Source organism: Caloenas nicobarica, chromosome 18 (genome assembly GCF_036013445.1).
Source record: "Caloenas nicobarica isolate bCalNic1 chromosome 18, bCalNic1.hap1, whole genome shotgun sequence".
NCBI lineage: Eukaryota > Metazoa > Chordata > Aves > Columbiformes > Columbidae > Caloenas > Caloenas nicobarica.
The window spans coordinates 2,380,604-2,401,524 of record NC_088262.1 but is presented as its reverse complement, the minus strand read 5'-3'; the positions used below and the strand labels follow the sequence as shown (position 1 = coordinate 2,401,524).

Here is a 20,921-nt window from a genome sequence, read left to right as displayed (position 1 = left end):
CTGACTGTGGTATGTGTTCCTTCTTGCAGATGTAAAGCCCTCTAACGTGTTGATCAATACGCAGGGGCAGGTGAAAATGTGCGATTTTGGAATTAGTGGTTACCTCGTTGACTCGGTTGCTAAAACCATGGATGCAGGATGCAAACCCTACATGGCTGTAAGTTGAGCTGCCGAGAAGCTGCTGTGGGACAGCCAGAGGAACATGAGCCTGGGCATCGGGTCACCCTAAAGGGGGAAGGATCAGCCTCCGGCATGTGTCCTGGGGACGCATTTTGGAAGACGTATCCCTGAAGTTGCTTGTAAAGCGGGCAGAGAGGGGAGATGGATCTCATGGGTCAGATCAGATCTCCTGGGCACAGCTTCCTGCTGCCTTATCGCCTCCCTGTGCCCTCGGGGAAGGCTCTGCCATTGCTCTGTGTTGCATTTTTGCTGTTTGCCCTGTGGGGACAATAGTTCTTTCCATCTGGGAGGAAAAACGGTCCTCAGGGAGTGGGTCCCTCAGACTCCTCCTGGGAGCTGCTGTGCAGCCCTGGAGCACTTGCAGAGGGTGAAAACAGTCCTGGAGAATTGTGACTTGTCACCTGTTATGTACCAGGTGTGCTGGGTCAGCTCCACCATCCCAGTCCCTCGTGCAGGTACCATCTGCTTCTGGTGACCCATTTCAGTGCCTGCCTTTACTGGTAAAGATGTGGGACCAGATCTGGCCCCATGACAACCAAGAGAGCAAGCTGGTGGCGTGGACTGAGTGGTCCTGACCTGTCACCGTGAAACTGAGGTTGGTGAGCCCTGGGTGCAGGCATCGCCTTGGGGCCATCGCTGTTCTTCAACCGCCTTTGTCTCTGTTCACAGCCTGAAAGAATTAACCCGGAGCTGAACCAAAAGGGCTACAGCGTCAAATCTGATATCTGGAGCCTGGGGATCACGATGGTAGGGTGACTTTGGGGGCTTGCGGCGATGCCGGGAGGGTTGAGTGTTGCTCGTGGATTTGTTTTCTTCCCCGTAGCCCCTTTGACACTGGTGGCACTGGTTCCCTGGGAAGGTGGCAGGGTGGGAATGGGAATCCAGCACTGGGGGGACAAGGGAACATGCCGCAGGGTTGAAGGGAAGGAGGACGGGGCTGCTTTGTCGGCTCTTTGCTGTCTTTGGTGGGGTGACACCCTGGTGGGGACGTCCCCGCTGTGGTGGCCGCGGGCTGCCGGGAGATGGCAGCATGGGCTAAGGCGAGGGCAGCCGGCACCGTGTGCCCGTCGCCTTGGAGCAGGTTGGATTCCAAAGCACAAAAAAAAATAACTCCCAGTGCTTAGCAATTAGCAAAGTCCCCCTCAGGAGAGGAGGGGCGGGAGGCATCGCCCACGCAGCGTTTTAGGGGAATCCATCTGCTCGCAGAGTTATTTTATAGCACAGTTACCCTTTGCAACGTGGGGTTGGTTTTTAACTTTCTAACCTTTCCCAAGTGATGTGTAACACCAGGGTAACGGAGGCTGCTGGGTCTCCTCAGGCCTTTCCGTTTTGCTGCAAGACATTGTGGCCAGGCAGGGCGAGGAAATGCCATGTAAAATGCCAAAAAACACATACCTGGGCGGGCACACAGGAATCCGAAATCCGTGGGGCGGGAGGACGAGCCGCGGGGCGTCCACCCGCCATGGCTGAGGCGCGGGCCCTGTCTCCCCAGATCGAGCTGGCCATCCTGCGCTTTCCCTACGACTCCTGGGGGACGCCGTTCCAGCAGCTCAAGCAGGTGGTGGAGGAGCCGTCGCCGCAGCTCCCGGCCGAGAAGTTCTCAGCAGAGTTTGTCGACTTTACCTCGCAATGGTAAAATAACCCTCTTGGCCTCGCTCGCCCTGGCCCCGCTCGCCCCCGCTGTGTTGTGGGGAGGCTGAGGAGGGCAGGTGCCGGCAGCCTCCTGTGTCCCTGTTCCCACGGGCGTCTCTCCGGGGTACAACCCGCATTTTTGAACAAATTTTTGAGTAAAACTTTCCCCCGAGGGAAGGGATGCGCCTTCACACCCTCACCGAGCCCTGAGGACCGGGCTGTGACCTGGCGCTGTGCAGGCAACGCACCCTTTGCCAGAGCACCAGTGCTGGCGGTTGTGGGGGCTCTTTGATGCCTGAGGTGGCGAGGAGCAGGCTCAGGTGCTTTGAGGAAAGGATTTAGGGGACTTTCTCAATCCGATTTCCCCCACATCAACAGCACAGGGTGTCTGTGGGCAGGTGCGGGAAGGTGGGACCGCCGGGTCCCTCGTGTCCCCGCGGCCGGTGCGGGACAGGGAGCAGGACACAGAATGGCTGCATCCACCTGCCTCCCGCTCCCGAGGGGACATGGCTCTGAGGGCAGGGACAGCGCAGAATTTGGCCGTGGGGGCCCCCACCGGCAGCCATCCCGCTACCGGGGCCCTGTGGCCGCTGCGCCGCTTTCCCCGGGACTCGGAGCTGGAAGCAGCGGGAGAATTTGGCTGCGGCGTAGGAAAAGGCTTGGAGCAGATGCAGGCTGTCTGGAGGCTGAGATTGCTGCGTGAACACACAGGCTCTCCCAGCACCCGGGGAGACTCACAGCTGCCCTTGTCGTATGGTTCAAAGAGGCCTGGCAGCGGCCCCGTGGCTCCGGACGGCTGCTCCCTCCAGCTTCCCTGGAAACCGCCTGGGAGGCGTTTTTTTTTTTTTTTTTTTAATTTTCCAGGCGCTGCAGTGCCATCCGCGGCTTGCCAAGTTGGCAGGTGGAGGGTGGGTTTGCATGGTAGCCAAGAAAGGACATCAGATCGACAAATACAGAAATGTGAGATTGTTCCCGAGCTGCCAGTGTCAGGGCCTGGAGCCCGGCCGGCTCTGCTGTGACCCAGGAAGGGGATTATCAGCCACTCCTGCCCGAGGACTTGAAGTACCGACGCTCAGATTCTTCAGAGTCTTGTTCAAACATGTTTCTGAGGTCCTCATGATTCAGCTGCAGCTCTCTACCAGCCTGCAGTGGGGAACACCTGCCTGTGCCCACACCGCTCCGCGTCTGTCAGAGGTGGGAGCTGGCTTGGAAAAACCCTCTCACAAGATGCCCACCGTTTTTGCGAGGCCCACGCAGAGATTTTGGACCAGCTGCCTTTCTCCCATGCTGCTGGCTCACTGCTTGTTATTGCAAAGTTGCCTGTTTGTGCCAGGCAGGCTGTTATTCCCCACTGAATATTTTGCTTTTGCAAGCACAGTGCCTTGCAGCTATAGCTGTGGCTGATTTAGGAGTAGGAGGTCCACAGCTGGTCATGATGGTTGCAGTGAGAATGACCCTGCTGAGCAGCACTCGTGTCTCGAAAGCTCATGCTTTGGGAGCATGTGGCGGTCCTCTCTTTGCAAATCCTACCCCCGAGGATTGCTGAAGATCCCCTCAATGCCAGTGGAGTGGCATGGACTCAGAAGAACGAGCTTTGGGTGCAGATTGCACCAGTTTTGTGTTGTTCAAGTCTGAGATTTCTTCTGACACCGAAGCAGGTCGCATCAGCTCAGTGTATTGAGACTGGCCTGGCCTAGGGCCGTGTCAAATTCAAGAGGTCACAGAGTGAATCACACCATTGGGACAGCAAAAGTCCGATTACCTGTAGGCGCTGCAGGGAAGTTCCTGGGACATCTGAGTCAGGATCAGATCCAAATATGACTCTTCATTCCTTAATATTCACATGGATTTCAGTAACTTATCACCAGATTTCCTGTTATTAGTAACCTGGGAACAAGGATTTTGTTTGTAGAGGTTCTAAATTATACCCCAAACATTATACTCAAATCCTGCTTCTGGACACACCTAACCTTCAAATCCACCTTAGCATCTCAGCTTGGGCTGCTTTTTTGCTCAGAGGATGTGACACATCCCGTACCTTTGGTTCAGCAGTATTGGCACGTATCGTTACTAGGTTCCTCTGTTCATTCACAACACGACACTAAACATGAGCCTGCTACACACAGCAAGCAGGAAATATCTATTCAGTGTGTGTCCTCTTCTTCCTCTGGGCTCCGGCAAATCCCAGCAGAGGAGCGACTTATCATCGCCGAGGTTCTCACTTTTGTTTTGCTCAGTGTGACACCTTTTCCCCGCCACCGACGTGTACGTGTGCGAAGATCTTTTCAAGTTGCTCCAAGTGTCTTTCCCCTAAATACACTGTCAGGAAGTGAGTAGAGATTACGTCCTGTCTTTTAAAAGCTATTTTCTGCTGGAGGGAAACCAAAATAACTTCCAGCTACAACCCTCCAGAGCCATCTGTTGTAGGAGACAGGAGAAAAAAAGGATGTCCCATGTAACCGTCCCCACTGATAACAGTGCGGTGATAAACAAATAGTTGTACACGTGCTTGAGAGCCACTCGGTGACCGCTCCCAATTACAAGTTGGAGGCTGTATCCATTGCCTTAGTTGCTGGCCTACTGGATAATACCCCAAAAAACCAATTGTGCCTGGCTCCCAGCAACAGGCATCGTCTCGGCTGGTATATATGGTGTGTCTGGATCTCTCGTTTGACCTTATGCTCACTGCACTGTATGTACCCAGCACGGTGCACCATACGGGGCCCATGTGCAGGCGGTGTGGGCTATAGGTGTCCTGAAGGCCTAAGCTGTTTGCTTAACATACGAACGAGTAGTTGAACTTATTCTACAGGGACCTGAAACCTTGCTTTTGTCATGGTATCATTTTATGGGCTTGCTTACATTGCATACAGAATATAACTTTTAAAAATTTTCTTTTTTTTTTTTTTCTGATTAAAGCTTGAAGAAGAATTCCAAAGAACGGCCAACATACCCAGAGCTTATGGTGAGTGTGCCTGCATTAAGCAGTGTATCGGTTCAGAGCTGAGACGGGTTACAGTGGGATGCTGAAGACAGGGTTTCCAATAGTGACTGGTGATTTGAGATACTTAACATCTCTATTTTTGTAGCAGATGTGAAATTCATGGTGCTTCAGGGTCTTGGGAGGGTGACTGCAAATCAGAGATGCTCTTTGAGATGTCGTTCAGGTGTTATTCCAGTCAGCTCAACAGAGGAAAAGATATAAAAGCAGTTAACAAATTTGCTAAGGAACAAGACATAGGCAGTGAAGAGTCAGATGGTGAGGATAACAACACTCTCCTCCTGGGTTTGTGTGGTGGCTTCAGACACCCGGGTGACATGGATGCACCACGGATGCTCCCCATGGGCTGCAGCAGCTGGGTGGCCTGCGAGGCTTTACTGTCACAGTGCCGCGCAGAGGAGACTTTTTGGACAGAGTAATTCCTGGATGTTAGGGACAGAGACGAGTCTGTGACTAATAATTCCGGTTATTGAATTTCATCTGCTGCTTAGAGACTGTTTGCTGTGAGCACGTCTAGGACAGAGGAATAACTAAGGAAAAAAATGCTGCTAAAGGCTCAGGCCGGGGGAAACGCGAGGCAGCGCAGGGCGTCGAGGTCAGCTGCGCTTCACCGCTGAGCTCCCGGCAGCGCGGACGCTGGCGTTCGCTCGGCCAGAGCTCTGGGCTGGAGCCGCCGAGAACGGGGGCTGTGCTGAGATTTTTCTGCTACAGCTCCACAGTTTCGTGGCCTCTCTCTCTCCTGACTTGCTGGTATTGATCCTGCTGCTCCTAATAGCCAGCAAAAAGCTGGAGAGCTTAGAAGTCCGTGTTATACTCCCGTAAGCATCTAGTTGCTTTTTTACTCTCACCTGATTCACAGCTTGCTAAAGGCAGGAAGGTCCTAACTTTGATATTTCTGAGGATCTTGACCCAAACGCTTGCCTGTTCCTGTATGCCCACTCCTGTCTGGTGCCACTGGCAAAATCTTCTGGATTAAGGGTGGAAACTGCTGCAGAATTTCCTTGGGCACTGGTGTCTCCTGCTCCATAACTCTTAGGACGTGCATGATGCCAAGCTGGGGATCAGCCTCATCGCTGCCTCACACCGTCTGCTCGGAGGTGTTGGGACCTCTGCGGTGTGGAGGTGCCGGGGTTTAAGGTGCTCTCTACCTGCGAGACGTGCTGGAAATCCATCTACCTTTTGGATGTGAGTTAGAAGCAATGGATAATTCCCATAGCATTTCTTGCTGGGCCCCATAATGTAGTTAGACTATATATAGATCTGGTTTACACTCAGTTTGCCCAAATACTGGTTTCACACAAAGGGAGGCCCAAGGTTTATGCCTTATTTTTTTTGCCCTTTTAGTTTTTAATTATTGAATAAATACATGCATATTGTAAGCAAATTTCTGAAGTTTGCCAAATGGCCTTTTATCAAGAAGGTTCACTGGAGCAGCTCTGTCTGTTGCAGCATTAATACCCATTGGCAAGCAAGCACATTTCTATTGAATTAGGTTCTTGGATCACCTCTCCAGAGTATCTCAATGCTGTGGTATTTTATGGCTGACATGGATGTTGCGAGGTCCTGTGGTTAAGGGTTGCTGTTTTGTTGTTTTTTGGGGTTTTTTTTCCTCCCTCCGCTCTCTCTTATGGCATTAAGTTGCGGTACTGGATTGGACTTGTCATTTAGACCAAGACTGCTCCCTAGCTTTCCTGTGGAATTGAGGTTTCTCATGGAAAATATGACTCTGTGCTATCTTGAGCATCAGGAAAACTGATACAAACGCTTAATTTCATTTGCAAACCCACTTCCCCAGGTGAAGCGGAGCGTGAAACTACTGCAGGACTCCTCTCCGGTGGTCTGCACGTTGTGTGGAGCACATCCCACCTGGCACAGGGTGTTTTGTGCCATAACCAGACTCAGGCGTTGCAAAGGGGTTGGGTTCACTGAGAGCCGCAGCTGTTGGCCACCACTGCCACCCATGTCACGCTTGCAGGCGCTTCCAGGCTGCGGTATCTCTGCTTTGGGTGCGACTTAGCTGGGATGTGAGAGCAGTGGCATCGCGCTGGGATAGTAACACAGCAAGCCCTTGGGGCCAGGTTTCTGAGAGTTATTCAAGACACTTTGATTCCCATGACTGTCTGACCCAGGGAGACCTTAAGTGATGTCTGGATCCTTGCCTCAACCCATTTCAGCTCTGTTTCCACGTAATTGTGCTTCCTCTTCCTTGCTGGTGTGTCTTTGGGTCGCTTCCCGGCTTCTCAGAGCTCCCTCTTTTTATTCACTGGGTAACTTCCCGCTCAAGCCCACCTTGGAAATTCTCATTTCCTTGCTCCCCTTTTCCCTCCACGTGGCCACGGCCATAAATGATCATTGAAATAGCCAACGCTCAGGGCCTGGGGTGAGGGGCAGGTTTGAAAAATCCTGCAAACTCCAAATTGTCTTCAAAAATCTGGCTTGAAATGAGAGGGTCAGGAATCAAAGTGAGCTCCTCCAGCCTGCGTATGGGATGTACAACAGCATTTTGCACAGAGTGGACATCACCTGTGAGCCCCACAGGGCCCCAGTTGCCTTGTGGTTCTCTCTGACACACTCCATGCAAAGAAATAAATACAATTAACTGCCAGGACAGTGGGTGTTAAACAGCATTTGGTGATTTCGGGTGGAAGTTGGCCCATCTCGGCTGATGTGTTGCAGCCCCCAGCAGCAAACCGAGTCGCTGGTGCTAGCAGAGATGGGCTTTGCTGTTTCTGTCAGGGGGCATTTGCTTGCGTTTTTTGGTTTTTTATTCTCCTTACACATATTTTTCCGTTTGTGCTGAAATGCAGGCAAGATTTTCTGGCAGGATGTCTTCCCATGTTGGTCACAATTAAGTAGTTAAACATACAACTGCGGATGGCTTTCCAGCCGGGATGGCTTTCCTCTTTGCGGTGGTTAGGGGTAAAGTAGCCATCTCCTGCTGGGACTATGAGCAATTGCAGGGAAGAAATGAGACTCAAAAGTCACCGGAGGGTAAATACACAGATAAAGCAGGAAACTGAGGGAAAACCCGCTACAGTCAGCCTTCCTGCAAGGTTTTCCTTGCTCCCGTCGGAGCTGCTGTGCGGTGGGGTGGGTAACCAGGAGGAGCGCATCTCCTCCTGCGGCACCGCATGTGCCGAAGGGCACGATGTGCCAGAGATGGAGGCAGTGGTTTTTGATACTTTCCCTTGCTTCAAGAGCAGCCCAGCTCAGTGCTCCCAGCCAGGGCAGGGTGTAGAGGGAATCCGAGAGGGCAGCACAAATCTGCAGCGTTCCTGGAGCGGCCCCTCGGGCTCCCCGACTTGCCTCAGCTGCAAAACACGGACAGCCCAACATTACGATCCCAGCGACAAAATTTTCACTGTCCTGAAGATCGCCTGAAAAGGTTTTAGGCTTGGTCCTCGGCGTTGTGAATAATAAACTTTTCTGTTTGTTCTCTCTTTCTTCCCCAGCAACATCCTTTCTTCACTCTGCACGAATCCAAAGAGACAGACGTCGCCTCTTTTGTCAAACTCATCCTGGGAGACTGAGAACTGGACTTGTAAATGAATTGCCCTTCTGTGGACTGGTGGGTGCAGGGGAGGGGCACGTGGCAGGACTTGTCATGAAAGCACCAACAGAAAGTCGCCGTGTTTTGTTTTGTTTCGTTTTTATTCTGAGAAACCCCCGCCTCGCCAAAGTTTTTAAAAGGGTTCTTTGGTATCCATAGTGACATAGAACGAGCTGGTTAGTGAAATGAATTTTAATAAGGTTGATAACCTTAACACAAAAACAAAACAAAAAAAAATTTAAGAGAGTGATTTACATATTTAATGACAGTCGAAATCCTTCTTCCTAACTTTCTCCTCATCCCCTTTCCCTTTCCCCTGAACAAGAATTTGCTTTGTCATGGTAATAGGTGCTATGGTAGTCATGAAGTTGTATGTAGATTTATATTTTGTCCCTTCCATAATTTTAATATTTATGTTAAGTGCTTGATGGAATAGATTTCTGTCTTATATGAGGATGAATGCGTGGTGATGATGATGATGCAAAATGAGGCCACAGCAAGCAATAGTTGTAGGGCTTTGCTGGGGAACAGGTGTCAAAGAGAAAGAAGAGACAAAGTGTGTCCTGGAAAATATTTAATGTGCATCGTAAAAAGAATTTATAAACAAGGTTCTCGGCTCAGCTACTCAAGCTGCTTTTGCAGGGAGAGGCTCTGCCTGGGGAGAACCTCTGCCCTACGTCCCACTGACTTCCTCTGCTCTATTGGGCAGGTGATGAGGTCTGGAGTGGGAAGACATTGAGAGGATAAAAGCCCTAGGGGGAAATAAATTGTTAGATAAGTTGCACAAAGATCAGGAAGGAGGAGGCTGCAGTGGTCAGTCCCCACCTGCCCGCAAGCCCAGCAGCGTTGCAGTGCCTGGGGCTCCCTCGGGCTGGGGATGAGCTGCTTTGGGTCTCAAAGGGAGTTCCTCTCTCCTTTTCCACGTGGGAAAGGATAACAGTCTGCACAGCACGACATCTGTGAAAAATGGGATATCTCAGCGCGCGTTTCCAGGGCTCTCAGCTCCGCATCGGCAGCGATCCCTCCGTGCTTGCCCGCAGAGTTTGAGAGCGTTAGCGAGCTCCCCTGGAGCCCGTGCCGGCATGAGGTTTGGGCCATGTCCAGCGCTGGTCGGGATGCCGAGGGCAGCCAGGACCACTGGGCTCCAGCACGGGCTGCAGGTGTCCCCCCGAGAGCTGCAGCCTGGGAAACCATGCAGGGAAACCACAGCCCACCCCGACCAGGAGCTCATTGCTGTTGGCTGGGTCGTCAGAGCAAAGCTGCTAGCCAGGAGCAAGAGCAAGGCAACGCGGTTACCGTCTGGAGCAAGGGGTGACTGTGCGCTGCAAGGTGCTGCTGTGAGCCTGGAGCAAGGCTGCTGGCTCCGGATTGACCCTGGCTTGACTGAGCCAGCGCTGCACAGCTGCCTCGCTCGGCTCTGAGGCTCTGAGCCTGTGGCTCCTTCCCGCGGCCCTGCAAAGGAGCATCCCTGTGCGTGCGGCTGTGCCAGAGTGTGTGTGTGCCTGGTGCCTCTGCTCGCTTCCCTTCCCCATCCATCGCTTCAGGGCAGACCCTCAGAATCAAATCCCAACCAGAAGCACGCCTCGCTCTGCAATATTTAAGTTGTGCGGGATGTAATTCAGCCTGAGATCCAGCCCTTTCTCTCCCCGTTTAGTGGCACCAGTCTCTGTTGGTGCAGGCTGGGCTTCTGGATGGGCCTGAGAGTCTGTTTGGGAAGCGATGCCTCGGAAGGGCTGATGGGGAGCGCAGGTTTAGAGCTGGGGTTCCCAAATGATGGTACCTCTTGTGCTAGGGACACGCTGACCACTTGGAAGAGGTGCCTGTAGACACTGCCAGTGCCTGGGCTGCCACCGTCACCGCCACGGCAGAGGTGGCTGTCAACCCTAAAATAGTGCAGCTCTGCGCGGGGGCCAGCATCGAAGGAGACGGGAGCATTGCCCATGGGGATTTGTCGGTCCTTGTGCACTTCAGCTGCGGAGCAGGGAGGTGTGAGGAGGGCTTGCAGGAGTCGGGGTGCGAGGGTTTCCTGGCTGCAAAATGCTCCTGGGTCATGCAGACTCTGGGGAAGAAGTTCCCCTTCCTCAGCCCGTGTTCCACAAGCCTACCGGCCCCTCAGTAACGATAAGCTCCATATTCAGCTTTGTGTCGAGGGGAACCTTTCAGGTTACGTTTTGTTGCGGATGAAACACGAGGATGTTTTACTTCGCAGTGTAATTTTAAGAGGCCTCGCATGGCTCATAATCTGCCCTCTCATATTCCGTGGTGTGTGTGTGTGTGCGTTTTCTCTGTCTCACTTTCTCAGAGTCGCAGAGCTGTTTTGATTGATTGTCCTCAGCTGCAGCTAAAAGTCCAGCCAGCCAGTTTATAGAGTTGGTTCCAGCATCAATTCTCGCTTTGAAAAACATGACATTTAAAACCACCCTTTGGTTTTCCTACATATGGATCTGATGCTTTTGTTAAAGATTGTTTTTGCTGCTTTTCTCTTGGAATATAAGTCTCATTTGGACACCACATCTCCTTGACCTCAGAGCACCTTTATTTCAGTGCCATTGTAATTGACAGGTTGAATTTATGAGATACTGTCAAAGTTCAGTATTAATAGCAGATATTAATGTCACCAGCGTTTTCCAATAGAAAATTAATGTCAGTGTTGTCTGCAGCTAGTAACCCTCTCAAATGATTCCTACATGCCTCGACACAACATGCTGAGTGCTCTCTTTTATGCTTCTTGCTCTTGCAGTGCTTGGGCCGTCTAATCCCGTTGTTGTAATGACATTACAATAGGGCGTGCAACAAATCACTTCACTTCCCTCCTGATTCTCCATGACTTTGTTCCTTTAGAGGTGATTTGTGTCAGCCCAGAGTAAGTGTGAATCCATATGACGGGTGTGGATGAAACCAGCGATCCAAGCGATCACTGCGGAAGGTGGTTATGGCAGGAGGGAGGTGCAGAGGTTGGCTGGCTGGCTGTCTCTGCATCCCTCGTGGCGCGTGTGGACACAAAGCTTGGCCTATCCCAGGATTTTCTTAGAGAGAAGCTTGAGCTGGTCTCGGCGCCAGGAGGAGAGCAAGGGACTCCTGTGTGCTTAAAGGCTCTGAAAACATGCTGGGCTACACAGCAAAACTCAGGCTTTTCTCTTTCATTTGCTCGTAACGTCTGTGAAGATGAAAAGCCTTTGGTCAGCGCTCAGAACTTTGCTTGGCTACACCATGAGCACAGGGCTGCCTGGGACAGGCGTGGTTTCTGGGACATGAAGCCTTTCCCAACGGCCGTGCCCGTGAACAGCCAAGGTGTTGAGGCTTAAAGCCGTTCTTCAAAAAGCTCTTTTGTTTTCAGACTGCGCAGGACTCTGGGCAGCATGTTAGATTGCTCTGAACTGGGATTATTAAACTGCAAAAGCAGCAGGTCTCGTGCCATAGACCCCGAAACAATGCAAAACCACACCAGGGAGTGGAGAGGACGGAAGAGCTGTGACCTGGAGCAGCTGCGTGAATTAATTCCAGCACAGTTCCCCATTTACAAGGTGGGGGGGGCCTCTCCGCTCTGCCACAGGCAGAAGTTATCGGGCTGCATAAAATATGTGCAGCCCATCCGCATGGCAGGCAGCGGGGGACCACTGGGCCGTGATGTTCATCCTCTTTTGTCCCCCACCATACAGCTTTTGGTGTCCCTGCAACCTCCCGGATGCCTGAGACCTCACCATCACTAGAGCTCTTGAAGTGTCCCTGGCAGAAAAGCTACTTTCTGGGTCCCCAAGAGCCCAGTGGTCCCTTAAACTTCAAAGAGAAGTTGGAGGGCGTTTGCTGGTTACTGTTTTTAAACGCCAGGTTCGTGCTGCTGCAGTGGGTGAAATGCCCGTCTTTTCTGGAGATTTTCCAGGTGTACAAAACTTTACACAGATATCTACGTACTGTATTTCTGCATTTTTTCCTGACTTTTGTCAGATTTACTGCTGAGGAAGGCGGCACTTCTGACTAGTTGAAGAGGTGGGAGCACCACTTCTGGAGGCAGCCGGCCTCCCTTTTGTGATGGAGGAAGCAGTTGTGGGGTCAGTACTCAGAAAAAGCTCCAAAAAACAATCTGCAGTTGAGCTCCCGCTTGTTCCACGGGTACAGAGAGAGGTGGTTTTGTGGCTGGTGGGTCAGTGCTACCTACCCCTTGTCTTGGTGGGACACGGTGTTGCCTGCTGCCGAGGGCAGAGACACCGGCGTACGCTGCTTTACCTGGGATGTCTCCATGGTTGCTGCAAGCTAAGTATTTACCTGCACATTGCCCTCCTTTCCTAGACATTTTAGAAGCGAAAATCCTGCTCGGCCAATGCAGCATTGCTTTAGCGGCTGGTCTGATGTAGTTCAGACAAGGTTCCCACCAGCTCCCTTTTTAATAGACCTCTTTTTGATTAAAAACAAACCCCAAACTCCTCGCTCAGAAAAGCCAGCCAAGATGCTCTTTTTTTTTTTTTCTCCCTCTTCCATCTCGTTCCTCTCAGAGGAACTCTGGGGGCCCGTCTTGGTGCTTTCACTCTTCCACATGCCAAAGATTGCTACATCCCTCTTAGTTACGCTCCTGCCAAACCAGATCTTATAGTCTTGCCTCAAAAAATCATCCACTTCCCTGCTCCTCGGGGTTCCTTTTGTTGCTGTTGCTTTTTCATTGAATTTCCTCCTGTTTATTGACATGTCTATTGTTGAGCTTCCTGGACACATGCAGCTCTCTTTTTCGGGTACAGAGAAAGACAAATAGTTGCCTTCACTGGTCTGCCCCTGCTGTTGGGGAAATACTGCTGGTGATACGATTCCTACAGCTGGGGATGGGTCTCCGTGAGAGCTGGGGTCATGGAGGGTGTAAACTGGCATTTCTCCGTTGGCTTGGATGGAATAAAGCCAGTTTTGTCCAGCTGAGAATCTGTCCTTAATGTCTAAACAGTTATTACACACTAATAAAGATTAATGATTGTAAATCCCCACGGATTATACATAAAACGGCAAGTTTTGCTCATTAATCTTTATTGCCGTATTATAGCTGTTTATGTTAGAGGAGTCGTCTCTCTTTGGTCTGAACGTGCACTTAGGAGGTGGGGGTTGAGCATGGGGGAGACGAAGGGTGGACAAGCCAGACCAGATGTCCGCGTGTTTTACAGTCTGTGTCCTCCCCCCAAGTTGGTTGTTTCCTTGAAAGCCGTTAACCAGCAGCAAAGGATGTATCGCAGAGCTTTGTCCGCTTCGCCGGCCTCTGGCTGAGCTATAAAATCCAGATTGTTTCTGGTGAGAAGGGATCAGATCTCCTAATTAATATTTCAGCTCAGCCTTTACTGGAGCAGATGGACAATATGAAATTTGATGTGTGCTCTGGCAGTGCAGTGAGATTCACTCTCCCAGACTGTGGCTGGAGAGATGCTTTCTGTGTGGTAGGAAGCTAGGTTGCAGGTTGAAAGGATGCTGCTCCTTCACATAACCCCACACCGTAAAAACAGTCGATGTTGTTAATAAAGAGGGGCAGAAAAAGCTCAGTTGAATCTCAGCTTTTATGTGTTTGCAGATGTGTATAGATACCGGTAGGAGCTGGTGGTACCAGTGGTCTGGACACAAAGGTTCATGTGCTGTAGAAATAAAAAGGACTCTAAAGAGAGTAAACTGCAAGAGCGGTCTTAATGGCGTAGGGACAAAATGAGTCCTTTGATAGGCAGCTGGTGTCAATCTGCTCTGCCAGGGAAGGTCTGTAGTCGATGGGGAAGGCTGGAGCAAAAAGAGAGGGCAAAAGAGACAGCCACAGACTCGGTCGGGTACATAGCCTGGTGAGACCGGCCTGTCTCCCCTTTCTCTTGCTGTGTATTCCTTCAGGCCCAGATTCCTAGGTAAGGAGTTTGCTCACAAGTCTCTCATTGCCACGGCATCCCCACTTCCAGCAAAAAGAGACAAAATCTAAAATCCAAAAGAAACCCACAAGGAAAAACTGCAAGTGAGCTGATGCTCATTGCCCGCTGCGTGCTCTTGTGCATCGCTGCTTCTCCTGCCGAGCCCGCCGGTGAGATACAGAGGTCGGACTTAAATGATGTGGAACGCCTGAGGAAGAAGAGAGTAAACATTTTAAGGTGGTCTCGAAGTAGCCTAATGGTGGAAATATCAAATTTACGGGCCACAGGGATAAATGAATTCTTCAGGGGTCTGTGCAGCTGGCAGTGCCGTTCTGCTGGGAGCGATTTTGCTACGTGACCTTTATTCCATGGCCTCCTTTAGTGCGCTTCTGGGTTGCTACAAAGCTCTTTGCTTCCATCGATACCTTAAGTCTCAGCCACCTTTAGGTTTTGTATTTTACTGTCTGGGATTTTACTCGCAGCCGTTTTTCTAGGCGGTTGGTCAGAGTGAAGGGAAGGGAGAGCGGCCCCCAGCCAGCTCTCGGCTTTGGGAGAGGAAGGACCTGCCTCTCCGTTACCCGGTTAACGGGACACGCAGCCAGAGACTTGCTACCCTGCAGGTATCCAGCCCAAGTGAGAACTTCTCCCTTCGTGCTTCGCTGCCATTGCATTAAAAATCCCTTCCTGGAAGCGGAGCGGCTCTGGAGCTGCAGCAGCTTCGCTCCATGGCGGCTCGTCCTCGGGACGGGCTGCCTTTCCTTCCTCGAAAGGCTCTTGGGTTTCCTTCCACGATGGGGCAAAAGTCCAGTGGCTGCGAGGTACCGCGAGGATACGCTGGGAAAAGCTTTGGAAGCGTCTTAAACGCTCTGGAAATAGAGATGGAAATCTCAAAAGATCAGACGTCTTTCGGCAATTTCCAAAGCTATGTGGTTTTCACCAGACCTGAAAACCCTTCCTAGAAGTTTATGTCAGGGTATTTTGGTATGTTACTTTCGCTTTGGGGCCCAGCTAAATCCAGGAAGCTCAGAATAGTGTAATTTTTAAATAAAGACTAAACACACCCCAAGTATTACTGAGCCGATCAGGAAAGTTTCTGTTTGGTTTCTCTTACAGGAAGAATTCAGGCCAGCTCAGGGTTTATCCTCATTCAGTCTGGTTTTGCCCCAGATTATTCTTCTTCTTGAGAAAACAAGACACCAAGCCATGGTCTCTCCAAAATGCTGTGACACAAGGGTACGAACCAAATTGTGCCAGAAGGTGGATGGAGATAAGTGGTCCAGGGAGAGGCGGCCAACATCTGATGGTTGGAACGAGCAGTCTGGCAGCAAGCGTGCCCATGGCCTCCAAAACCAAAGGTAGATACAGTTTCCCCAGGGGCTGCGTGATGGAGGTATCAGGGTCTGCCAGGTCTCATTTTTTTCCCTCTAATAAAGAACATTCAGTCATCACGGAGAGTCCAGAAACAATATCTGAAAGCCTTCGGTATTTCTCAGCCCACTTGTGTGGGGTTTTTTTCAGGACGGATACTGCGAAAAGTCAGGAAGGACCAGGTGTCCTTCATTTACGCAGCCAGACTGAGGAGATGTAGATCAAGTGCCTCGTAAGAGCCAAATAGGTGTGTTTAAAGATGAATTACAGTCTCCGTCATAACTGTTAAATCAGGATCGAATTTTCTCGTGTACAGGTGCAGCTGCAGAGTTCTCCATCCACATTTAGCCCAGATTTAGTCATTAGTCCTGGAGAAATATCTAAGAGCATGGACTGTGCCATTTGGAGGATGTCTGGCAGGTTGGGGCGCTGCAGAGTACAAAGTACAGCATCGCCAAAACCAGAACCGGGCTCCAAGTATTTCCTATATAATCTGGATTATGAAATGAATTTCCAGAGCTCTGCCACCATTTCGCTTCCTCCGCAATTGTGAATGGAGTGGTTCGTGCTTGGTGACAGCTGTCACTGTGCCAGCAGGGCTGCTGGAAATAGCCGCAACATACAAAAGAGTTGGAATTTTGCATTTATTTTTTAACAGCAGTATATTGCGGGAGGAGCTGCTGAACGGAGTTTCTTGCAAACGGGAAATGGGTTGGAGTAAAACTTGCCATTTCTCGCAGAAGAAAGTAACTGTCTAAAAATGCCCGAAATCTTCAATTTAAGGAATTACAGTTTTACTGGCAAAGATCCGTGTTTAGCATCGAAATATATGAAATTTATAGAATTTCTGTCTGACAGTGTGAAATCTGCTCTCTCTTGAGATGGCGGGAAATTGATGATAAGGATATTTCCGCGTACTTCCAGCTAAAAAAAATTTAAAAAGAACTGAGCACGATGGAAAAGCATCCTCTTCCCAGTGGTCTGCTGGTCTCGAAGAGGGCACAGGCAAAGCAGCTGTGTTGTGAACACTGCAGGAAAGAGGCGCCTTTCCAACCTGCCATAATGAAGGTCCTTATTTTACTTTATTTTTAGGTTTTTTTTTTTTACAGTAACATTATTTCATTTAGAACTGTGAAAGTCTCTGCTTTCCCTTACGTGTGGGAGGCTGATTATTCCTTCTCATGTTCTTATTATTTATTATTTATCCATTTCTGGTACTAGACAAGATGTGCTGAAAGCATCTCCCAGCCTACCCTCGAGCCTTATGGAATCCCTATAGGATCTCCTGACAGCTGGGATGGCAACTGGCAGTAGCTGGCTAATTATGATTTTAAATTATATTTATAGCAATTTAGATTTTCTATTAGTGACCTGGTTTGCTCTAGAATTGGGGATGGGGATAAGGAATCTTTCTTAAAAAGTTGGATTTTCCAATGTTTCTCTAAACATCGTGGAGGCTTCTGAATAAACCTGCTCACTTTTTCTTAATCGGAAAAACACCGGTTGGGTTGTAGTTGTTCCTTCAAGAGGGAATTGACTTAGCATCAGGGTTCAGTTTAAGTGGTAAAAATGTTGTGTGTCACAACATTATTAACCAAAAGCGCATTGGAATTCTGAGAAAATGATAATTTTCCACCTGACAAATCAAATCTGGTTGGTGATGAACTTGGTTTGACCAAGTCTCACTCCAGGCTTTTGTCTATCAAATTTTCCTGGAGTTTTCCTTTAGCCCTCGAGCCAGGGAGACTCGGGCTTGCCAGGATGGCTTCAAAGCGGAGCTGAGGGCCACCCAGCACCCTCTGCCCAAACATCTGCTGTGGCTCCGGAGGACACGAGTCCTACAGAAACGATGGAGCAACTCATGACTGGCTGCTTCTTGCTCTGTCGGAGATGTTGAGGTGAAATCCCACAAGCGTGACCTGTGTTAGACAAGCAGGGTCGGGGGCTCAGAACCAACTTTTTGTTCTTTTTATTCCCCTTCTCCTCTTCACAAAGGTGCCTTGCTGCTCTCCTGCTCTGAAAGCCTCCCTGGCCTTTCTGATGAAGAATGCTGCGGTGCATCTGTTTTCCAACAGCTTGCATTGGTTTTCTGGTTTGTTTTTCCTTCCCCCTACGTATAAGAAATGGTGGGTAGCAGAATGTGGAATTCATTAGAAGTTCATAAAGCGGGGACCTCAGAAGGATGTGGGTATAAATGCTTTTCAGGCATCTGAGGTGAACTTTAAATGGAGCTTTGGTCCTCATTTGCTTTCTGCTTTTCAAATACCATTTATGAGAAAGTGGAGCTGTCAAAGCCACGCATGAACTTTGCCTTCTTGCAAATAACTTGTCTCAAAGTAAATTGTCAAAATGCACAAGAAACTTGTCTCAAAGTAAATCCAGTAGCTCTACAAAGCTGGAAACGTATGTGCATTACAGTGTGCGTGTGTGTGTTGTGCATGGGTGGGTGGGGTGAGTAAATCTACCATTTTGGAGATCTAAACGCAACGCAAGCGTTTTTAGAAAGGGCAATGTAAAATATTTATTTCTTGGCAAAAGTACATCAGACCACATCTCCCATCCTTCTTTTAATTGCTTTGTGTTTGTTTTTGTTGCCTAAGTCTTTGCTGGCCCGTTTCCTCCGCAGTGCTCGTCGCTGCTCAGCAGCCGTCACCTCCCACAACCCCTGCGGCAGCGCGGGACGCGGGGCACGGGCTCTGCGGCTCGGCAGGGAAGGCACTGCTGTTCGCATCCGCGGGGCGAACGGAAAAGGTGGGATTAGATTGAGAAGGCAGCGCAATGCAGTGTGAGCGATTTCCAATTTTGAGTCTTCTTGAGGAAACTCTGTCCTGGTGAGAGTCAAAACCGCCCCTTCCTAACGCAGGATCCCAGAATCGTAGCTTTGGGGAGGGTGGGTTTGTCCAGAGATAGCGAGCGTGGAGGTAGACTCTTATTGCCTTGGCCTGTTCTTGTGAACACGTCCTAGTGGTATATTTAAAAGAAATGAAGTGCTGTCATCTCTGTGAGGTGGCACCCAGGTTCTTGTCAGCGCTGGTTAAGGTCCCCTGGGGCTTTGCCGGGGGTTTGTAGCAGCGCAGAGCCACCCCGTGCCATGACAAACGGAGCTCCGAGCTCCTTTTCCTGTCTGCAACCAGGCGAAGTTCCACACCGGAGTCGGTCAGATATTGTAGAGTTCACAGGGTCCTCCCTGCGCTCTGGAGAACTTCGGCTGCCCCCCCGTACGGCTCCACGTCCGCCCCGTCTGAAACTCTTCTCTTAGTCTGTGTCATCTTCATTCATCTCAAAGCCGTTCCTCGTACTATGAAGATGATGAATAGTCGGAGACTGACAGTAGGACCATGTGTGTCACATTAGATAAACTTTTATTTAATGTCGTCGTCGTTTTAATGAGATGCTTTTAGGATCCGCGTTGTGCTGGATTAGGGATATTGGTGGAACAACTGAACTGGTATTCTTCAAGCCTGACTGCTCCAGATCCTTTCCCTCCACCCTCTTCATTAAAAAAATAAAAAATTAGATTGGGAGAATATATTTAACTTGAACAAGAACCCAAACACTTCTGGTGGAATAAGTTAATCATCTTTACTACGCTTCAGTTTTATTTCTCAGGATACCCAAAGGTTTATCAGTGCTGCTGAGAGAAGGGGACAGTTCACCTTTTTGAAACTTCAACCACTGTAACCGTTTTCCAGATGTGCGTGTGCGCGCGCGTGTGTGTTAAATTCAGCAGTGTGTGTGCGTGTGTTCTGCTGAATATTGTGTGCATCTATGAACTGCTTCAAACAACTGCCTGGAAGTCAAAACCAACCACCTCTTTCCAGTCATATGTTTGCCGTGACTTTTCATAACCACACTTGAACTAGTGGTCTTGGATTAAATATTCAAAGAGCAGGGCATCTTTATAGCAATGGTATGTCAGTCAAATTAAGAAAAATGTACACAAAAAATAAATAAATGAGATTTAAAAGTGATGTGCTGTCAGTTTACCTCTATTTACCCAGTGGAAGTTGTTGGGGGCACACTTTGTACTGCTTTTGCTTTTCACATGGAAGGTTTTTAAGGATCATCTTGCTCGTAACAGCTTATCGTACGTTACTGAAAACTCAGGAATGCTGAAGCTGCGCTACAGAAGGAATCGTCAGGCTTTCTGCCGCTGGTTTTTCTTCCTGCGCTTGGGCTGGGGGAGCAGAACACCCACATCCCGTCCAGCCCACATCACAGGCGCTGCTGCGGCGAGAGAAGCCGCCTTCCTGCCCACCCCTCCCAAAAAAAAATCAGCTTTTCGGTGGGGACGGCGGGCTCAAGGGGCTGCAAATGGCCACAGCATTGCCGGGGGTGCGGGGTGCGGGTTTGGGAGCCCGGCGGTTCGCTCAGCACCGTGCACCGGTGCGGCCGAAGGGAGCGGTGGGGTTTGCACGGCTGTCGGTCCCCACACCCGCGGGATGGAAAACAGACATCGGGGCTTTGCTCTGGCTTTCACCAGCTCCTGGATCCAACCCTTGGTCCCGCTGCCAGGCCCATCGCTGTTATCTGCAATTAAGCCTTGTGTTTCTTTGAAGGTTAATGATGAGGCTGTGCATTTGTCATGATGCAAAGCCAATTTTCACCCTTAATTTATTAGGCGAAGTCAAACAGCATTTTGCTTGAGTAAAGCGTACTGGTCCGGGTCATGCTGAAACATGAATCGCTGTTTCCCTCTTTCTCATGTAAATAAAATTATGCTTCCATTTATATTAGAATTGCCGAAAACAATATATCAGCTCCCTCTGCTGATCCTGCAGTCCCAGTCCCAGCAAGAGCACAAGTCGAAGAGCTGATGCGCTGAAGAGCAAACTAAACAAAAATAGCCCAGTTAATATAATAACCTTTAAGGGCACAGGGAAGGAATCAATGTTTATCACATCGAAGAAAGCACAATGCCTTGGGCTGAACGCTTCGCAATTGCAGGGGGAATGTTGCCCGGCCTGGGTGATGGACGGAGGTCGCCATAAAAATGTCTGAAGAGAAGAGCTGCAAGAGGCACATAACCATTTCTGGGAACCCTGAGCAAAACAGCTGCCCAGGTTTTATCTGCGCTGTGGTATGTGTGTGTATGTGCGTTCTGTTTAAAAGGAAGAAATTAAGAGCCACACTTTTATTTTATCAAATCAAATTAGCCTTGTATGTTCAGAATATTTATGCATTGGTATTTTTTTTAAGAGCTTTATCTCACTGTAATCAATTCCAAATACAAAACTATTTTTATCACTGAAATGCAGCAGTAATTTATAAGATGTAGACGGAACGCACACAAGATGCCCAAAGCAATTTCATGGAGCCTCTTTTGTTGTCATCT

The 20,921-nt window shown here is 49.8% G+C and overlaps 1 protein-coding gene across 1 annotated transcript in view; it reads left to right on the top strand.

Annotated features, from left to right (window-relative positions):
* Positions 1-19,539, top strand: part of MAP2K6 (mitogen-activated protein kinase kinase 6) — a 48,243-nt gene extending 28,704 nt beyond the window's left edge. Inside the window, exons 8-12 of the mRNA XM_065647699.1 lie at positions 30-157; positions 850-927; positions 1,673-1,812; positions 4,732-4,777; positions 8,266-19,539. Coding sequence (XP_065503771.1) covers positions 30-157; positions 850-927; positions 1,673-1,812; positions 4,732-4,777; positions 8,266-8,343 — 470 coding nt within the window. The 3' untranslated portion in view covers positions 8,344-19,539. The remainder of the gene's footprint in view (positions 1-29; positions 158-849; positions 928-1,672; positions 1,813-4,731; positions 4,778-8,265) is intronic.
* The last annotated feature ends 1,382 nt before the right edge of the window (positions 19,540-20,921 follow it).